Source organism: Megascapheus bottae, chromosome 6 (assembly GCF_031878675.1).
Source record: "Megascapheus bottae isolate mThoBot1 chromosome 6, mThoBot2.hap1, whole genome shotgun sequence".
NCBI classification, from domain to species: Eukaryota; Metazoa; Chordata; class Mammalia; order Rodentia; family Geomyidae; genus Megascapheus; species Megascapheus bottae.
In genome coordinates, this window is record NC_143514.1 from 5,268,550 (window position 1) to 5,285,923 (window position 17,374).

Here is a 17,374-nt window from a genome sequence, read left to right on the forward strand (position 1 = left end):
GTGGAAGGGGGTAAGTCAGTGGGAAGATGAGGCAGGGGGTGACAATGTTCAGCAAGAAGTGTATTCATTACCTTACTTATGTAACTGTCACCACTCTGTACATTTTTTTTTTTTTTTTTGCCAGTCCTGGGCTTGAGCTCAGGGCCTGAGCACTGTCCTTGGATTTTCTCAAGACTAGAGCTCTACCACTTGAGCCTCAGAATCATTTCCGGCTTTTTTTTTTCTATGTATGTGGTACCGAGGAGTCCAACCCGGGTCTTTGTGCATGCTAGGCAAGTACTCTACCACTAGGCCAAACTCCCGGCCCCTCTGTACATCACTTTTACAACAACAAAACTAAATAAAAAATAAATGTGCTGAATTTATGAGTAAATAATTTTAAGACAAATGTGTAAGTTTTTTGTTTGTCTGGTTTAGGCTTGAACTTAGTGATTAGGTGCTGTCTTTTAGCTTTTCCACTCAAGCTGATACTCTGCCACTTAAACCACACCTCCATTATTGGCTTTTTGCTGATTAATTAGAGGTAAGTGGGTTGATTTTGAACCCTGATCCTCAGATCTCAGCCTCCTGAGGAACTAAGATTACAGGTGTTAAGCCAAAAGCAACTGGCTTCAAAATCAGGTGTCTTTTAGGGAAAAAAAATTAAAAATTACATCTATTTTTTATTCAAAATTAAAAAGTCAACTCTTTCCTCACATTCCCAGTTGTTCCCATGTACTCACCGTGTTTGGGACTGAGAATGGGAAATGGTTCTCCCAGTTTCCAGAAGAAATACATAAAGGTCAACCACAAGATGCAGGAAAAAAGCAGTTGCTGTTTATGTACTAAGAGGAGAAAAGCTCATTAGAAAAAACAGATATTACACAGCTTGTTCTACTTAAAAATATTACCTTATGGCTGAAAGTTTGGCCTAGTGGTAGAGTGCTTGCTTTCCATGCACAAAGATCTGGGTTCAATTCCTTGGTACTACATATATATAAAAAAGTCAAAAGTGGTGCTGTGGCTCAAGTGCTAGAGCTCTAGCCTTGAGAAAGCCTATGGACAGTGCTCAGCCCCTGAGTTCAACTCCCAGGACTGGAGCGAGAGAGCGAGTGAGCGATCTATCTATCTATCTATCTCTATATACACTTATGCTAATACAAATTAGTATTTAGCTGGCTGCTAACTTGACAGGTGATTTCACTACTCAAGTATTAGTGAATATACCCCCACACCCTAAGAGAAACTTGGCTCAAGTTAAGAAATAGCGAGCACCCAAACCTTGAATTCAAGCACTAGACATGACTAAAGAATGTCCTAGGAGGGCTGGGAGTTTGGCCTTGTGGTTAAAGTGCTTGCCTAGCATGCACAAAGACCCGGGTTCGATTCCTTGGTACCACATACATACAAAAAAGCCGGAAGTGGTGCTGAGGCTCAAGTGGTAGAGCTCTAGCCTTGAGAAAGTCCAAGGACAGCGCTCAGGCCCTGAGCTCAAGCCCAGGACAGGCAAAAAAAAAAAAAAAAAAAAAGAATGTCCTAGGAGTATGGCCTAGAATACTTGTCTAGCATGCACAAAGCCTTAGGTTCGATTCCTTGGTACCCAAGCCCTGAGTTCAAGACCCAGGATTGGGAAAAAGAAAAGAAACAGTATATATAGATGGTGCCAGTAGCCTATGCCTGTAATCCATATTACACAGGAGGCTGAGAAATGAGGATCACAGTTCAAAGCCAACTAGGACATCTCCAAATATTTAGCAAAAGCCAGAAGTGGAGGTGTGGCTAAAGTGGTAGGATTCCATCCTTGATTAGAAAATCAAGTGAGAGCTTGAGGTTCTGAGTTTAAGCCCAGTACTGGTACCACCACCAGTACTACCAGCACCACCAAAACTCAGCATAGAAGGGGCAGAAGTAAAGCTTCGCAGGACAAAGCTCTCATTCTCTGTTGAGTACTCCTTTTGTGAACAGTCTAATTTGCTGGAGATGCTCCAAATAACAGCAGCTGTGGAAATATGGACATGCAGCTGTGCAGGACAGCAATCCCCATCACCAGTGTGTGCTGGCAGGAAGGGGGAGGCGCATACTCACACAGCCAGATGTTGCTCACGATGAAATAGCCAATGTAAAAAGGCACCAGGAAAACCAAGATGATCAGAATAATACACAAGTTCATTTTCCAGTGAAAGTAACGGGAGCTGAAAGAAACATCAGGGAATTGCACTGGAGGGGAGGCACTGAGGGGCAACTTTCTTTCCTTTTAGTCTTCCAAAAGATCTTAGGGGTTAGGGGAAGTGAGTAGCCATGGTTTAATCTGATTAAAGTATGGTATACATGCATGTGAAGTACCACAATCAAGTCCTTCTGAACAATGTAATACACACTTTCATAAAAATGTTAAGCTAGGCACTGGTAACTCATGCCTGTAATCCTAGCTACTCAGGAGGCTGAGATCTAAGGACTGGGGTTCAAAGCCAGCCCAGGCAGGCAAGACCATGAGACTTTTATCTCCAGTTAACCACTAGAAAACTGGAAGTGGAGATGTTGCTCAAGGTGGTAGAGTACTAGTCTTGAGCAAAAAAGCTCAAGGACAGCACCCTGAGTTCAAGTCTCACAACTGACACACACAAAAAAAGAGCTTCTAGGGGCCAGGAGTTTGGTTTAGTGGTAGAGTGCTTGCCTAGCATACACAAAGACCCGGGTTCGATTCCTGGGTACCACATACATAGAAAAAAAAGCCAGAAATGGTGCTAAGGCTCAAGTGGTAGAGCTCTAGCCTTGAGAAAGTCCAAGGACAGTGCTCAGCCCCTGAGCCCAAGCTCAAGACTGGCCAAAAAAAAAAAAAAGAGCTTCTAGAAGAGAGGCTGGGACTGGGGGGTCTCATAGTGAGTTCTTCACATTTTTTCCTATAACTCACAATCTTCCCCAAACTAGTTGACAGATTTGTGAGACCTACAGGTGGGAAGACTGCTGCAGGATTCAAGGTGGAGCTTTCCCCAGGGTGGGCATTTTGTCATGAGCTTCAGGTGACCTATCATAGGGAACGGGAAGACTCCTCAAGGGACAACTATGGAGGTTCTTCCTCACCTGCTATCCAGCACTCCTAAGATTTCAAAGATGATAAGCTCAAACATAGTGCAAGAAAACGCAAAAGTCACAGAGAAGATCACCTGGACGACATACTGGCGCACCTGTTGAAAGTAAAAGAGAAATAGTTAATGGAAAATCTCTTCCAAGAGACAAGTCAGACTACTTAGGATGGAGAAATAGACAAGACACTGGAAGTGGGCCCTGGGGCAAAGGTACATGAAGGTGGGAAGTACTGTGAATGCCAGATTGCTCTCTTGTGGTTAGAGGACAACGCAGGCTGGAGGGAAAGGATCAGAGCAGAACTCAGAATTCCCATACTCACTGACAAAAACACCCACGGCTCTGCCCACTATTTTGTTGGTGTGCCAGTACCAGGGCTTGAATTCGCCACTTGGTGCTCCCATCAGCTAGCCCTCTGCAGATCTTGCATCAGTTCTGTAACCTTCTGACAGAAGCCATCAAGTATAGAACAGAAGAGAATCTCCAGAGCTCTGGATACTTTCTGACACCAACTCAAATTATCTAGGGAGGCTTAATGAAGAATGTTCTAGAAATGACCCAGTAATCTATAACTACTGCTATCATTAGTGAATAAGGAAAATTACTTAGGAAATGTCCACTTGAAGGTTGTGATTTTTCAAAATCCGAGGCTACAAATAAAAACCAGATTTTAAGCCAGGCACCAGTGGCCCATGCCTATAATCCTAGATACTAAGGAGGTTGAGATCTAAGGATCGCAGTTCAAAGCCAGCCTGGGCATAAAGTCCATGAGACTCTTTATCTCCAATTAACCACCGGAAATGTGAAAGTGGTGCTATGGCTCAAGGAGTAAGGTGCTAGCCTTGAGCTGAAGAGCCACATGACTAAAAAAAATTAAAAAACAGATTTAGCCTTAGGATTTTGGCATTAACTGAAAATGTGAAACTGATGAGTTCACAGCTACATAGGCAATTTTTTTTTTGCCAGTCCTGGGCTTGAACTCAGGGCCTAAGCACTGTTCTTGGGCTTTCTCAAGGCTAGGGCTCTACCATTTGAGCCACAGCACCACTTCCAGCTTTTTCTATGTGTATGTGGTACTGAGGTGTGGAGCCCTGATCTTTGTGCATGCTAGGCAGGCCCTCCACCACTAGGCAGCGCTCCCGGCCCATGTCTTTACTTGTAAACGCACAAATCATAGGCTGGAGCCTCACCACTACATACAACAGTCTCATTTGGCAAAGTTTGCTGTCCTGGAAATGAACATGAGCTTTCTTTAACAGAGCATTTTTATTGTCCCAGTTTAAATAATTTAAATTCATATACTTAAAATCAGAACACAGTTCTCCTTACCTCATAATCCTTAAACAACTGGCGCATAAAGAAAAGCCATCCAAATCCAAAAAACAGAATCTAGGGGAGAAAGAAGAAAGAATATTAATACGCATCTTCAGGGAAATGCTTTGTTTATTTATTTATTGCCAGTCCTGGGGCTTGAACTCAAGGCCTGAGCACTGTCCTTGGGCTTTTTTAAGGCTAGAGAAATAATGTTTTGATAATCACTTTATGAACCAGACAAGTTTCCATGTAAGGGACTCTTGGCTTATAGGTGATCCTTGCTATCAAATATTAAAAACAAACAAAAACTCCAGGGAGAAGTTGACAAAGAACTGCATAAATAGCAACTGCTTTTCTTCTGCATCTTGTGGTTAACTTTTATGCATTTCTTCTGGAAATGGGGAGAACCATTTTCCATTCTCAGCCCCAAACACACTAAGTACATGGAAACAAGGGGGAACATGAAGAAGGGAGGAGGGGTAGAAAGACAGTCCTTTTTGTATGTGAGCTTCAGAGACTATTCTTTTTTTTTTTTTTTGCCAGTCCTGGGCTTAAGCTCAGGGCCTGAGCACTGTCCTTGGACTTTCTCAAGGCTAGAGCTCTACCACTTGAGCCTCAGCACCACTTCTGGCTTTTTTCTATGTATGTGATACCGAGGAATCGAACCCGGGTCTTCATGCATGCTAGGCAAGCACTTTAACCACTAGGCCAAACTCCCGGCCCCTCAGAGACTATTCTTAGCTTCTCTACCACCCAGCTGAATCTAGAGAAGTACTTTTCATCTCAGTGTGAAGACAAGAGTGCAGGATCCCATCTTTGCTGATTCTGAATCAAATTGTTACATGGCAGTTGTTTTTTCACTAGTAAACAGAACCTTCTATCTACAAACACACACATTGACTAATTCCGGTTTTATTCTTGAATTAGTTGGGAATTTTTTTTTCTTTTTTGCCAGTCCTGGGCCAGATATTAGGGAGTAAAAGAGAGAACAAGAAAGACTGTATCTTGGATCTGAAAAGTCCACAAATAACAAAACATAAAACCACACAAATAAACAATAACAATGTTAAGAAGAAAATCAAATACTGAAATGAAAAAGGTGGCCAGAATGAAAGACTACTTTGATCGTAAAACTTACCTAGAGTGGTATTTTTTTTAAATTTTTGCTAATATTTAAATGACAAAGAATGGGTAGGAAATATTTTATATAAAAGTTCTTTGGATCTTAGTTCTGAGCAGGCTGGACAGTTAACTTTAGTATCTCCTGTGGATACATATGTGAAAGTTAAAGCTTATTCTGTGTGTGTGTGTGTGTGTGTGTGTGTGTGTGTGTGTGTGTTTGAACTCAGGGCTTGGGGCACTGTTCTTGAGCTTTTCTGCTCAAGGCTACCATTTGAGCCACAGCCCCACTTCTGGTTTTTGGCGGTTGATGGTACATAAGAGTCGCACTGGCATTCTTACATTGGCTTTGAACAGCTTTCCTCAGATTTTGTCCTATTGAGCAGCTAAGGTGACAGGCTTGAGCCACGTTGCCTGGCTCTCTTCTTTTTGATGCTGGTACTGGGGCACTAACTCAGGGTCTAACCCTCTTATTTGGCCTTTTCACTTAAGCCTCAGGCTCTATCACTAGAGCCACACTTCCACTTTCAGGCTCTTACTGGGTAACTGCAGGTAAAAGTCTGGAGGACTTGTCTTCCCGGACTAGCTTTGAATCACAATCTACAGCTTTCAGCTTTCTGAATAGCGAGGATTACAGGTGCGAGCCACCTGTGAGCAGCTCCAATAATTGCTTCTCTAGAGCTTTCATTTGGAGGTGCGTCTACACCTTAGGAGGAAGACAGAATCTCAGAAAAATAAATACCTAAGTGACCAATACCAGGAGGACATTATTGTCCTCCTGAGCAACGACCCAAAAGCAGAAAGCACAACAGACAGGCGCCTACTGTGCAGGGATGGCCATGTCTTAACCTGTTGAACGCTCAGAGTTCTGCACGGTGGGACTAAAGAAATGATCCATGGTGACTGTAGGAATGAACGAAGGTGGACGACTTAAGAAACACGGGACTGAAAACGATCAGAAAAGAGGGATCCGAGGGCGAAGGGTGATGTGTCAATGCACAGACGAACCCTTGTCTCTGGGACAACACCTCTGCACCCCAAACCAGGGCGTTCAGCCCTGACCTGCACGCCCAATGCCCGCGCCCGGTCCATTCGCGGTCCCGGAGCCCCGGGACCTGTGGGAACCCGCCCTCGCCGGGGTACGAGCTCCTAACGCTGAGGCTGGGTGACGCCCCCCACAGTGGCCAGGAGAGTCCGGGATGGATGCTGGAGTGGGGGGCGCGGGTAGAGGCCGGCTTCTCCCGGGGTTCAGGAGTGACTGGCGCGGGGGCAGGCGCGGGGCGCCCCTCTCAACGCCCCGAGGGCGACGCCGGAGTGAGGCTGCGCGTGGGGCGCCGGTGACTCACCTGGGACGTGACCACGATGCTGGAGTCGATCAGGAAACTCATGGTGAAGTCTCCGCTCCCCACGCCCCATGACAACGCCACACTAGGGCCACCGGCACCCGCGGGCGAGCGGCCTTTGCCCGCCGGCAGTCGCTGACTTGTATGGGCTCCAGAGTGACGCTATCAAGCTGCGACTTCGCCGGCCAATCAGCGGCCACATCCGGCCACATTCGGCTAGAGCGGGCGCCAGGGGCGGGGCCTAAGGCGGGGCGGCCGGATTGAAAGGGGCGGGCGTCGATGGGAGGGACCGGAAGTCCAACTCTGCAGGCTCTGGGGCAGAGGCTGAGGTCTGAGGCGTGGGTCAAGTGGTGGAGCACTGAGAAAGGAAGGAAGGGAGGGAGGGAGGGAAAGGAAGGAAGGGAAGGGAAGAGAATGGAGTGAGGTTCTGAGTTCAAGCCCCAGTACTGGCACAGAAGGCACGGTTCTTTTCTTGTTTTTATGCTGGCACTTGCTTGGCTTGGCATTCTGCCATCTGAGCCTTGCGTGCCTCCAGCTGCTCTCCTCCCCACCCTCGTTATTTAGAGAGAGAATCTCTTGAGCTTTATTACCTGGGCTGGCTTTGGACCTTGATCCTCAGATCCCAGCTTCCTAAATAGGATTACAAGTGTGCTCCACCAACCCTCTGCTCCTGTCTATACTTCTGGGCTTCATATTGTCCGAGGTCTCATTTTTTTTTCTTACAAAAAAATGATGGATGTTTTTTATATTTTATATGGATGGATTTTTTTGTTTAATGATCATGTGTTTGATTCAATGTTCTCTCTATATGTATAAGTATATATATATGTATATATGTGTGTGTGTATATATATATATATATATATATATATATATATATATATATATATAGTTGTGGGGCTTGAACTCAGGGCTTGGGCGCTGTCCTTGAGCTCTTTTTTGCTCAAGGCTAATACTCAACCAGTTGGAACCACAGCTCCATTTCCATTTTCTTGTAGTTGACTGGAGATAATAGTCTCGTGGATTTTCCTGCCCCAGCTGGCTTTGAACTGCAATCCTCAGATTTCAGCCTCCTGAGCTGCTAGGATTACAGGTGTGAGCCACCATCAGTTGTTTGATTTGTTTCCCTTAGTAGTTTGGAAGTATTTTGTTTCAAAATAAACTTTGTACCCCATTTTCTATTTACTAACAGAAATTAATAATAGTCTTGTAAGTTAAGAAAATTGAGGCATGCATTTTCATATTCTCTCTTATTCCTTGCACTCCACACAATTTATGTTAGTATAATCTGGGATGATGATGATGATGATTTGCCAGTTCTAGGGCTTGAACTCAGGGTCTGGGCACTGTCCCTGAATCTCTGTGCGTTCAACCACTTGAGCCACAGTACCACTTCCAGATTTTTCTGAGTCATTTATTGGAGCTAAGAGTCTCACAGACCTTTCTGCCCAGGCTGGCTTCAAACCTCAATTACAGTTGTGAGCCACTAGCACCTGACATGATCTGGGATTTTTAATCTTAGCTTAAATATTATTAATAATGATCACATTTGGGAGCCAGGAGCGTGGCCTAGTGGTAGAGTGCTTGCCTAGCATTCACAAAGCATTCAATTCCTCAGTACCACATACACACAAAAAAGCCAAAAGTGGTGTTGTGGCTTAGTTGGTTGAGCACTAACCTTGAGAAAGCCCAAAGACAGTGCTCAGGCCCTGAGCTCAAGCCCCAGGACTGGCAAAAAAAAAAAAAAATCACATTTGGCTAGCTGTAGTTGCTCACCCTTCTTGTCCCCCCTGTGAGCCCAACTACTTAGGAGGTAGAGATTGGAGGATCTTGGCTCAAGGCCAGCTTAAACAAAAAGTTAAGAGACCTCATCTCAACAACAAAGCCCTTGGCTGGGTGATACTCACCAGTCATCTCACCTATGCAGGAGTCATGAATGGGAATATTGTGGACTGGGCCAATGGGGCAAAAAAAGTCAAGACCCAAAGCACAGAAATGGAGAGACAAAGGGTGAACAAATGTAGCAGTGGTATTCACCAGACACTATGTTGAAAATGAACTTGTGGGTGGGGATGAGAGGGAAAATCTGGGATAGAACGAGGGAAGGGTGACATTGTCCAAAAAAGAAATGTACTCATTACCTGACTTACGTAACTGTAATCCCTCTGAATATCGCCTTTATAATAACAATGAAAAATAAAATTTAGCTGGGCACGGTGGCTCAGGAAGCTGAGATCTTAGGATCGAGGTTCAAAACCATCCCAACACTAAAGTCTGTGAGACTCTTAACTCCAATTAATCACCAGAAAACGGGACGTGGTGCTGTGGCTCAAGGGGTAGGGCGGTAGCCTTGAGCTGAAGAGTTCAGGGACAGTGCCGAGGCCCAGACTTCAAGGTCCACGACCAACAAAAAATAAAATAAAAATTGAAAATACAAGACCCTGTCTGAAAATTATTTGCCTAGGGTATGCTCAAGTAGCAGGAAGCCTGCTTAGCAGATTTGAGACCCAGAGATCAAGTCCCAGTACCTGAGTGAGGGGAGTATGTGTCTAGAGGATTATTATAGTTACATTTAATTAACTTTGTGCTATTTTGTAATTAAATGTCATTATTCATTATTAGTCCCTTCCCTTTTTGCCTTCTTGAATTCTTCAAAGCTCTTCTTTTTTTGTCTTGAGTGAATCATGATGTAAACTTTTCTTTGAAGAAAGATTTGAAATTTAAGCTTTCATTTATTTATTTATTTCTTGCTGGTACTGGGGCTTGAACTCAGGGCTCACGATCTTACTTGGCCTTTTTACTCAAGGATGATGCTCTAGACTTGAGTCACAGCTCACTTCAGGCCTTTTTTTCTGGTTAATTGTAGATAATAGTTTTATAGACTTTCCTTCCCCAGACTGGTTTTAAACTGAAACCCTCTGATCTTAGCTTTCTAAGTAGCTAGAATTACAGACGTGAGCTACCAGCCTCTAGCTAGGACTTCTTTATCCTACAGAGAGTTCATTGTTCAAGGTTCATCATTATTCCACTTCTGTCCCCTCTAAGGTCCTCATCCCCAAAAGAAGAACATCTAGAGACTGAGACAGGTTTTTCATTACCTCGTTCTGCTGATAAATCAAGAAAAAAAACAACAAGAATGGTGAAAAGTTAGTTTTTATTTGTTTCATAACAGTCTAACAGTGATTATTAGTCTGATACAGTATGGAGAGGGTTGAAGAAAACAGGTCTGATAGTCTACCAATGCCTCTTTTAGCAGATTTGCCCAGGATGCTTGTGAAGGTTGTTGTTTCTTTGTTCAACTTTTAGTATCCTTTTTCACAGATGGAAAACAAAATGCAGATACAGACAAGGCAATGGAACGATTTGCTTTTCTCTCTAGGTAACTCTGGGGGATACTGAAGCATTCTAGACTGCTCTGGGGGAACTTAGGGCGGGCTTTGATGCTGGCATCTATAGTGAGTCCATTCTATTTGGAGGATCTTTAGCACTTTGTTTTGGTGCTGGGACTGGGTCTTGAACTTGGGGCCTCATACTTAGGCTTTATTTGCTCAAGGCTAGCACTTTACCACTTAAGCCATACCTCCACTTCCAGCATTTCTGATGGTTAATTAAAGGTAAGAATCTTTTGGATTTCTCTGCCCAAGGCTGGCTTCAAACCTCAACCCTCAGATCTCAGCATCCTGAGTAACTAAGATTACAGGTGTGGCCTCTTATCCAACTGTGAACCTCAAATTTCCTTTCCTTTTCTTCTCCTTCTCCCATGTCCATATTTAGTGTTAATAATGTAACTACAATAAGGGAAATCCTCTCCATCTATTCACAATGACTGCCAGGCATACACTTGCTACATCTTCCATGTCTCATTTGAACTCAAGCCTTTTCCATCCAAACTTTCTCCTACCCTCTTTCATCTAGACTTTGCTAATTTGGGTTTTCAATAATTTGTACTATGATATGCATAGAAGGCTCATCAGGGTCAAGGGAAGAAGGTGCAGGGGGAGGGGAGAGGATTTGGAGGAGTGGGAAGGGAGATGCTGTTGTGTGTCCTGGACCTATTCTTACATCATACGTGCCTAATGCTGGATGGAGCAGTGGTGTGTGTTGTTCTCGCCCTTGGCCTTCCATGAGGTATGGGCTGACAAGTTCTAGGAGAAAGTTTTTTCAGTGGCCATGAACTCTCTCCTGCCTTGAGTGAGAGACTGTCCCAGGGGTGGCTACTTCTCTTTATGTGTTCTTTAGGGACTTGCAAGAAGTTACCCACTGTGATATGGGTACTTCCTCTGTTAAGTCATGGTGAGAAGCAGAGAGGTCTTTCTGCAATGACCCAGAAATTAGGTTAGGGATGACATTTCCAAGCCTGAAATTGATTTTTTTTAAATGCTGATACTTGAGGCTCGAACTCAGGGCCTCCTTTCTTGCTTAGCTTTTTCTCTCTAGGCTGATGCTCTACCACTTGAACCACAGTTCCACTTCTTACAGTTTCTTTGTTAACTGGAGATGAGTCTCTCATATTTGTCTGCCTGGGCTGGCTTTGAACTGTGGTTCTCAGATCTCAGTCTCCTGAGTAGCTAGGATGATGGGCTTTAGGTATGGGTACCCCATCCCCAGTCATTTCATGTGGTTGATGAAAGTTCCTAATAAATATATGGATCAAGATTTTGTTGTGTCTTCAGAGTATATACTAACATTGAAAAATTCTTGCCAGGTAACTGCCAGGCCAGGTAACTGCCAGGCATAGCTGCAGTTGGAGGAATCTCTCAGGAAGTAGGCACCATTTGGCAGATTCCAAGTGTAGGGGGCAACTCATTCCCGTAGAGGTGGCTAGGTGGTAAATGCCATGTCTAGGTTGTAGACAGAAAGCACAGATACGACATGGCAGACTTAGAAAGAGCACCAGTCACTTGATGCCTAGGTTTATTTCTTCCAAAATAGATTCCCTCTTGCTTTTTGTGCCAGTACTTGAACTTAGGGCCTATAACTCTTGCCTATTTTTTTTCCTTTTTGTCTTTTTCCTTCCTTCCTTCTTTCTTTCCTTTTGTTTTGTTCAGGGATGATGCTCTACAACTTGAGCTTGAGTAACAGACTGATAGCCAAGGTGACCTACTGACATTCAGCAGCTTCCTGTTTTTATGGGGAAGAATCACGGGGGAAAATGGAAATTTCTATGCAGGCAGAGCAGGCATAAGCATTGAAGACGGGAGCTGCTTTGGGAAAAAAAAAGCTAATTCAGTTATTTTCCAGTGGATGCCAAGAAACGAACAGCTCTTAGCTGCAGCTCTGTGGCTCCAAACAAACCCACAGACAGTTAAATCAGGATGTCTTCCTTCCTTCCTTTCTATTTTTCTTTCTTCCTTATATAAATGGAGATAAATACTTTTCTGGTACTGGTCATGAACACTTTCTTAAAACTGTAGCTTTTTGGTTCTCCTTTTGGAAATGTAGTTACTTCTCAAACCACACACACAAAGTCTGTGTTTGAATAAAAACTCCCTGCAAGGGTGAGATTCAAGCCTTATCCAGAAAGTCACATGTCTTTAAGATAAATGTCTCCTTATTTCAACTGACCAGATCTTAATACATCCTACTACTCAACATTTGTTATTTTGGTTTATCTTAGGCAAAATGCATTTGAGGCTTTCATTCATTCATTCATTCATTCATTCCTTTTCTGGTACTGGGGCTTGAACTCAGGGTTTAGCATTCTCACTTGGCTTTTGTTCTTCTCAAGAATTGTGCTCTACCACTTACTTGAGTCATAGCTCCACTTCCAGCTTTTTTGCTTGTTAACTGAAGATCAGAATCTCATGGATTTGTCAACATGGGTTGAGTTTGAGCCATGACCTTCAGATCTCAACCTCCAGACTAGGAGGTCTACAGGTTTTCTCTTTTAAATATCATTCCGCAGGAGTGAACAGCCTCAAACAGCCTCATATTAGAGGAAACAATTTTTAGGTCCTTTTGTTTTAGAATGAGAATACTAATTGTAATGAGGGATAGTTTGGCTTGCTTTGGAGAGGCTTGCTTTGGAATGACTGTGTTAACAGTAACAAGGGAGTGAAAATGACTTCTAAACTCTGGGGTGGTGTTGGCAGGGGAGAAGGCAGGACACAAGATCCCTTTGGTAGGGGGATCTACTGGTCTCTAGTCTAGGTTCTTACTCTCCTATTCCTGGCATGTCAGTCCACAATTTTGGCATGGTTTTGTTTTAGATGAATTATCTTAGTTATTACTTTCTCATCTGAAAATTGATTGGCTTTGGATAAAATTGCCCCACATGAGACATGTACTTGAATTTAAAGTTGTCCCTTGACTGGCTTTATGTTTGAAACATGCTGGTTTGAGGGGGGTACAAGCTAGAAGACTTATGGGATTTCTCTTGAGTCTTTTAGCTTCTATATATCTTTCAGGGATAAAGCTTGACCCTGTCTGGTGCTTGAATGCTTTAGCATCCATTTATCAGAGTACGAGGCTCCCTTTTAGTATCCTATAGTGGCTCTTTTTAGTTTCTCATGTTTGTTTGCTTTTGGTGCCTGTACTGGGACTTGAACTCAGAGCCTCACAATCTCATCCGGAGATAGGGTCTGTCTGCCTCACTGGTTTCAAGATGTGATCTCCGATCTACTTCCTGTGTAGCTAGGATTATAGGCATGAGCCACCGGCACCTGGCTGGAGGGCTCTTTGGGTAGTCACCCTAGGCCGGACCCAGGCCTAGGAGCTGACAGTCTTCACTACGGGCCTTGAGCAGATCTCCTCAAGCTCGTTCCCAGCTTCGGATTAAAGGTAATAACAGTTAAGTACTCATATTGGAAGAGGAGAATTTAAAAAGGAAAAAAGAAAAAAAAAGATCTTTGTTGCTTTATGGGAAAAAAAATTGTGATCACACTGCCAGAGCATTTCATCTGGCATCTTGCTGGCTTTCTCTGATGGTGCCCAGGGAAGAATTCCTTCTAACAGAAAGCATGTCGTTGCTTCAGACCCCAGGGGCTACAGTGATCCCCCCAAAATGGTCAGACGTTTGGACTGACAATTTAAAGTAAACATTCCAGAGCAGTGAAATGAGTTTTGGAAGCCACAAAAACAAGTTGAGACCACAAATAATTGGACAAATTCTAAAGGACTGTTGGGCTGAGGTTACAGATTGGTGCCCCATAGGTTAAATTTGGCTTGGACACAGTTATTTGGTTACCAACATGAATATTTTTGGAAATCTCAATTAAAAGTCCCAATTTCTAGTCTCTCTCTCTCTCTCTCTCTCTCTCTCTCTCTCTCTCTCTCTCTCTCTCTCTCTCTCTCTCTCTCTCTCGTGCAGGGGCTTTAACCCCCGGCTTTGTGCTCTTGGTTGGTTTTTTCCATTCAAGGCTGGCACTGCCCCACTGGAGCCACAGTTCCATTTCTGACTTTCGCGATTTATTTTGTCTGCCCGGGATGGCTTTGAACCATCGATACTCAGATTTTAGCTTCCTGAGTAGCTCAGATTACAGTTAGGAGCCACCAATGCTTGGTTCTGGCTTTTCCTGAAAAATCAGATAGTCAGGTAACACTGGATTTTACAGGGCCCCATCTCCTTCCAGGGAATTACAACAGGCCCATGTTAGCAATTGAGATCATTTGCCTGGATCCTGTAGTATATATATATATATATATATAATATATATATATATATATTATATATATATGGTGTGTGTGTGTGTGTGTGTGTGTGTGTGTGTGTGTGCCAGCCAGCAGCAGGGCCTCATGCCTGGGCTTCTGGTGCTCACTACTCGTGACTGACGCTATCTCTTGATCCATGCCTCCAGTCCAGCTTCGGTATCGTTAACTGGAGAGAGTCCTTTGGAAAGAAAACAGACTGGCTTCCAATCTCCATCCTTCGATCTCAGCCTCCCAGTTACCCAGGATTAGAAGTGTGAGCCACCAGCACCAAGCTGCCATTCGGGGTTGACAGCCCTGATATGTGGTCACATGGATGGAGTCTGCTGGGTGCGAGCTTGAGACAGGACATAAAAAAAAAAGAAAAGAAAAGCTGTGAGGTAACCACCGTTCTGTGGGGTCTCCATGGAGAAACGGGGATACAAATGAAATCTACCCACAGCTGCTGGGGTAGAGAAACAGGACAGTCAACACCGGAGCGGAAACCTCTATTGGACAATGGCTGTACTTTGGGGGCCGTTTACAGAGGGACTTCTTAGCACGCACGGTGATGGGACGGGGCGAGGAGGGCGAGGAGGGGCGGGGCGCGACGGGGTGCGGCGGGCGGAGGGCTGGGGAAGAATCCCGGGAGGCCGGCGGGCACCTCCCGGCGTCACCGCTGCCCGGCGCCGAGCCGCTTCACACCGTTAGGTCGTCCGACCTGGCGCGGCTGCTGCTGGCTTTGCTCAGCCTGCTCAGAGGCCTGCTGTCGTCGGCGGTCAGCTCCGGGCAAAGCGAGGGGGCCTTCTCGGCCGGGAGCCCGGGTCTGGAGAGGGTCTGGGCCGGCAGCTCCTGTTTGGCCACGCCCGGCGGCTCGGCCTCGTCCCCCTCGGGCCCTCCCGCCGGCTCGGGCCCCTCGGGGGTCTTCTCGGGCTCGGCCGGGTCGGCGGGCGGCTCCTCGCCCGGCCCGTCCGGGGCGCCCACCTGGGCGTAGGAAGGCAGGGTCTCCGGGTAGGCCCGGGGCGCGTCGGCCAGGGCGCCCTCGAACGGAGCAGCGAAGGGCTTGGCGGACAGCGGGCCGGCGTCCACCACGCCCACCTCGGAGAGGGGGAAGTAGTGCGAGACGATCTTCTCCTCCTCCAGCAGCTGGTAGCCCTTGGCCTTCTGGATGGAGGAGACGGCGATGGAGTGCAGGGGCTTCTCGGGGAGGTCGCCGGGGGGCGGCTGCCCGGCCGGCCGCTTGAAGGCGGAGCGGAGGCCCTTCAGGCCCAAGTGGCTCATCTCCAGGACGTTGAGGAAGAGCGACACGAAGGCCACGGAGAGCATGAAGAGGATGAAGATGGTCTTCTCGGTGGGCCGGGACACGAAGCAGTCCACCACGTTGGGGCAGGGCCAGCGGCTGCAGCGGTAGAGCGGCGGGATGCGGAAGCCGTAGAGGAAGTAGTGGCCCACGACGAAGCCCACCTCGAAGAGGGTCTTGAAGACGATGTGGCACGCGTAGGTGCGCAGCAGCGTGCCCTCCAGCCGGAACTTCTTGGTGGCCCTGCTGCTGCTGCTGCTCTTGCGGATGCTGGCCTGCTCCGCCTCGGCGCCCGCGCGCGCGCACGGCTCCTCCTCGCGCTCCCGGCGCTTCTCCTCCATGCGCACGTGGTGCACGGCGTGGCCCACGTACACGAGCGAGGGCGTGGACACGAAGATGATCTGCAGCACCCACAGGCGGATGTGCGAGATGGGGAAGGCCTGGTCGTAGCACACGTTCTCGCAGCCCGGCTGCTGCGTGTTGCACACGAAGTCCGACTGCTCGTCGCCCCACACGAACTCGGCCGCCGTGCCCAGGATGAGGATGCGGAAGATGAAGAGCACCGTGAGCCACACGCGCCCGATCACCGTCGAGTGCTCGTTCACCTCCTCCAGGATGTTCCCCAGGAAGCTCCAGTCGCCCATGGCGCCACCCCTGCGGGAGGATGGCGAGGGAAGGGGGAGGGAGGGGAAGGGAGGAGACAGCAGATGTTGAGTAGACCTGCACACACCAATTGCGGGGGTTTCCTGGCATGTTGTTTGTTTGTTTGTTTTCTCTCTAGGTCCTCGACTGGCCCTCTCCCAAATGAGCCACTTCTCCAACCCCTAGCCTTTAATTTTCTTTCTTTCTCAATGACCGCAGCCATCATTGTGTCAAGAGACTTCTTTTCTTTGTGCAGACTAGTTCTGGGGACAGAAGACACACAAAAGAATCTGCCCCTTGGCCAGGCTCTGATAGCTCACACCTCTAATCCTGGCTGAGCAGGAGGCTAAGATCTGAGAATTGCTGTTCAAAGCCAGCCTGGGCAGCAAAATCTATGAGCTCTTATCTCCAATTAACCATCCCTCTCCCCCCCCAAAAAAAAAGCTGGGAGTAGAGCTGTGGCATTAGCCTTGATCAAAAAAAGCCCTGGGACAGCATCAGGCCTTGAGTTTAAATCCCACGCCACACACACACACACACACACACAGACACACACACACACACGCGCGCGCATGCACGCAATCTGCCTCCATTAGCTTCCTTGGTAACTTGAATTAGGTATATCTTTTCATTCATTTTGTGTTGTGTGTGTGTGGGGGGGTCATGGGCCTTGAACTTGGCCGGAACGCTGTCCCTGAGCTCTATCGCTCAAGGCTACCACCCTACCCCTGGGCCTGGGCATTGTCCCTGAGCTCTTCTGCCCAAGGCTACCACCCTACCCTCAAGCCAAGCCCCACTTCACCTTTTCTAGAGGTTAATTGGAGATAAGAGTCTCAGGTTCTTTTGTGCCCAGGCTGGCTTTGAACCTTGATCCTCATATCTCAGCTTCCTGAGTAGCTAGGAGCTAGGATTACAGGTGTGAGCCACCCAGCAGGCTCCATTCATTTTTTTTTCTTTTGGTTGCTGG

The 17,374-nt window shown here is 46.5% G+C and overlaps 2 protein-coding genes across 2 annotated transcripts in view; both read right to left on the reverse strand.

Moving 5' to 3' along the window:
- Gphra (golgi pH regulator A) overlaps positions 1-6,979 on the reverse strand; it is a 32,182-nt gene extending 25,203 nt beyond the window's left edge. Inside the window, exons 1-5 of the mRNA XM_090334158.1 lie at positions 6,843-6,979; positions 4,393-4,452; positions 3,061-3,164; positions 2,065-2,171; positions 723-824 (exon numbers count right to left, since the gene is read on the reverse strand). Of these exons, the coding sequence (XP_090190284.1) occupies positions 723-824; positions 2,065-2,171; positions 3,061-3,164; positions 4,393-4,452; positions 6,843-6,884 (415 nt within the window). The 5' untranslated portion in view covers positions 6,885-6,979. The remainder of the gene's footprint in view (positions 1-722; positions 825-2,064; positions 2,172-3,060; positions 3,165-4,392; positions 4,453-6,842) is intronic.
- Positions 6,980-15,164: 8,185 nt separating this feature from the next.
- On the reverse strand, positions 15,165-16,409 carry Gja8 (gap junction protein alpha 8). The gene has a single exon (XM_090333672.1). The coding sequence runs from the start codon at positions 16,407-16,409 to the stop codon at positions 15,165-15,167; it is 1,245 nt and encodes a 414-aa protein (XP_090189798.1).
- Positions 16,410-17,374: the final 965 nt, after the last annotated feature.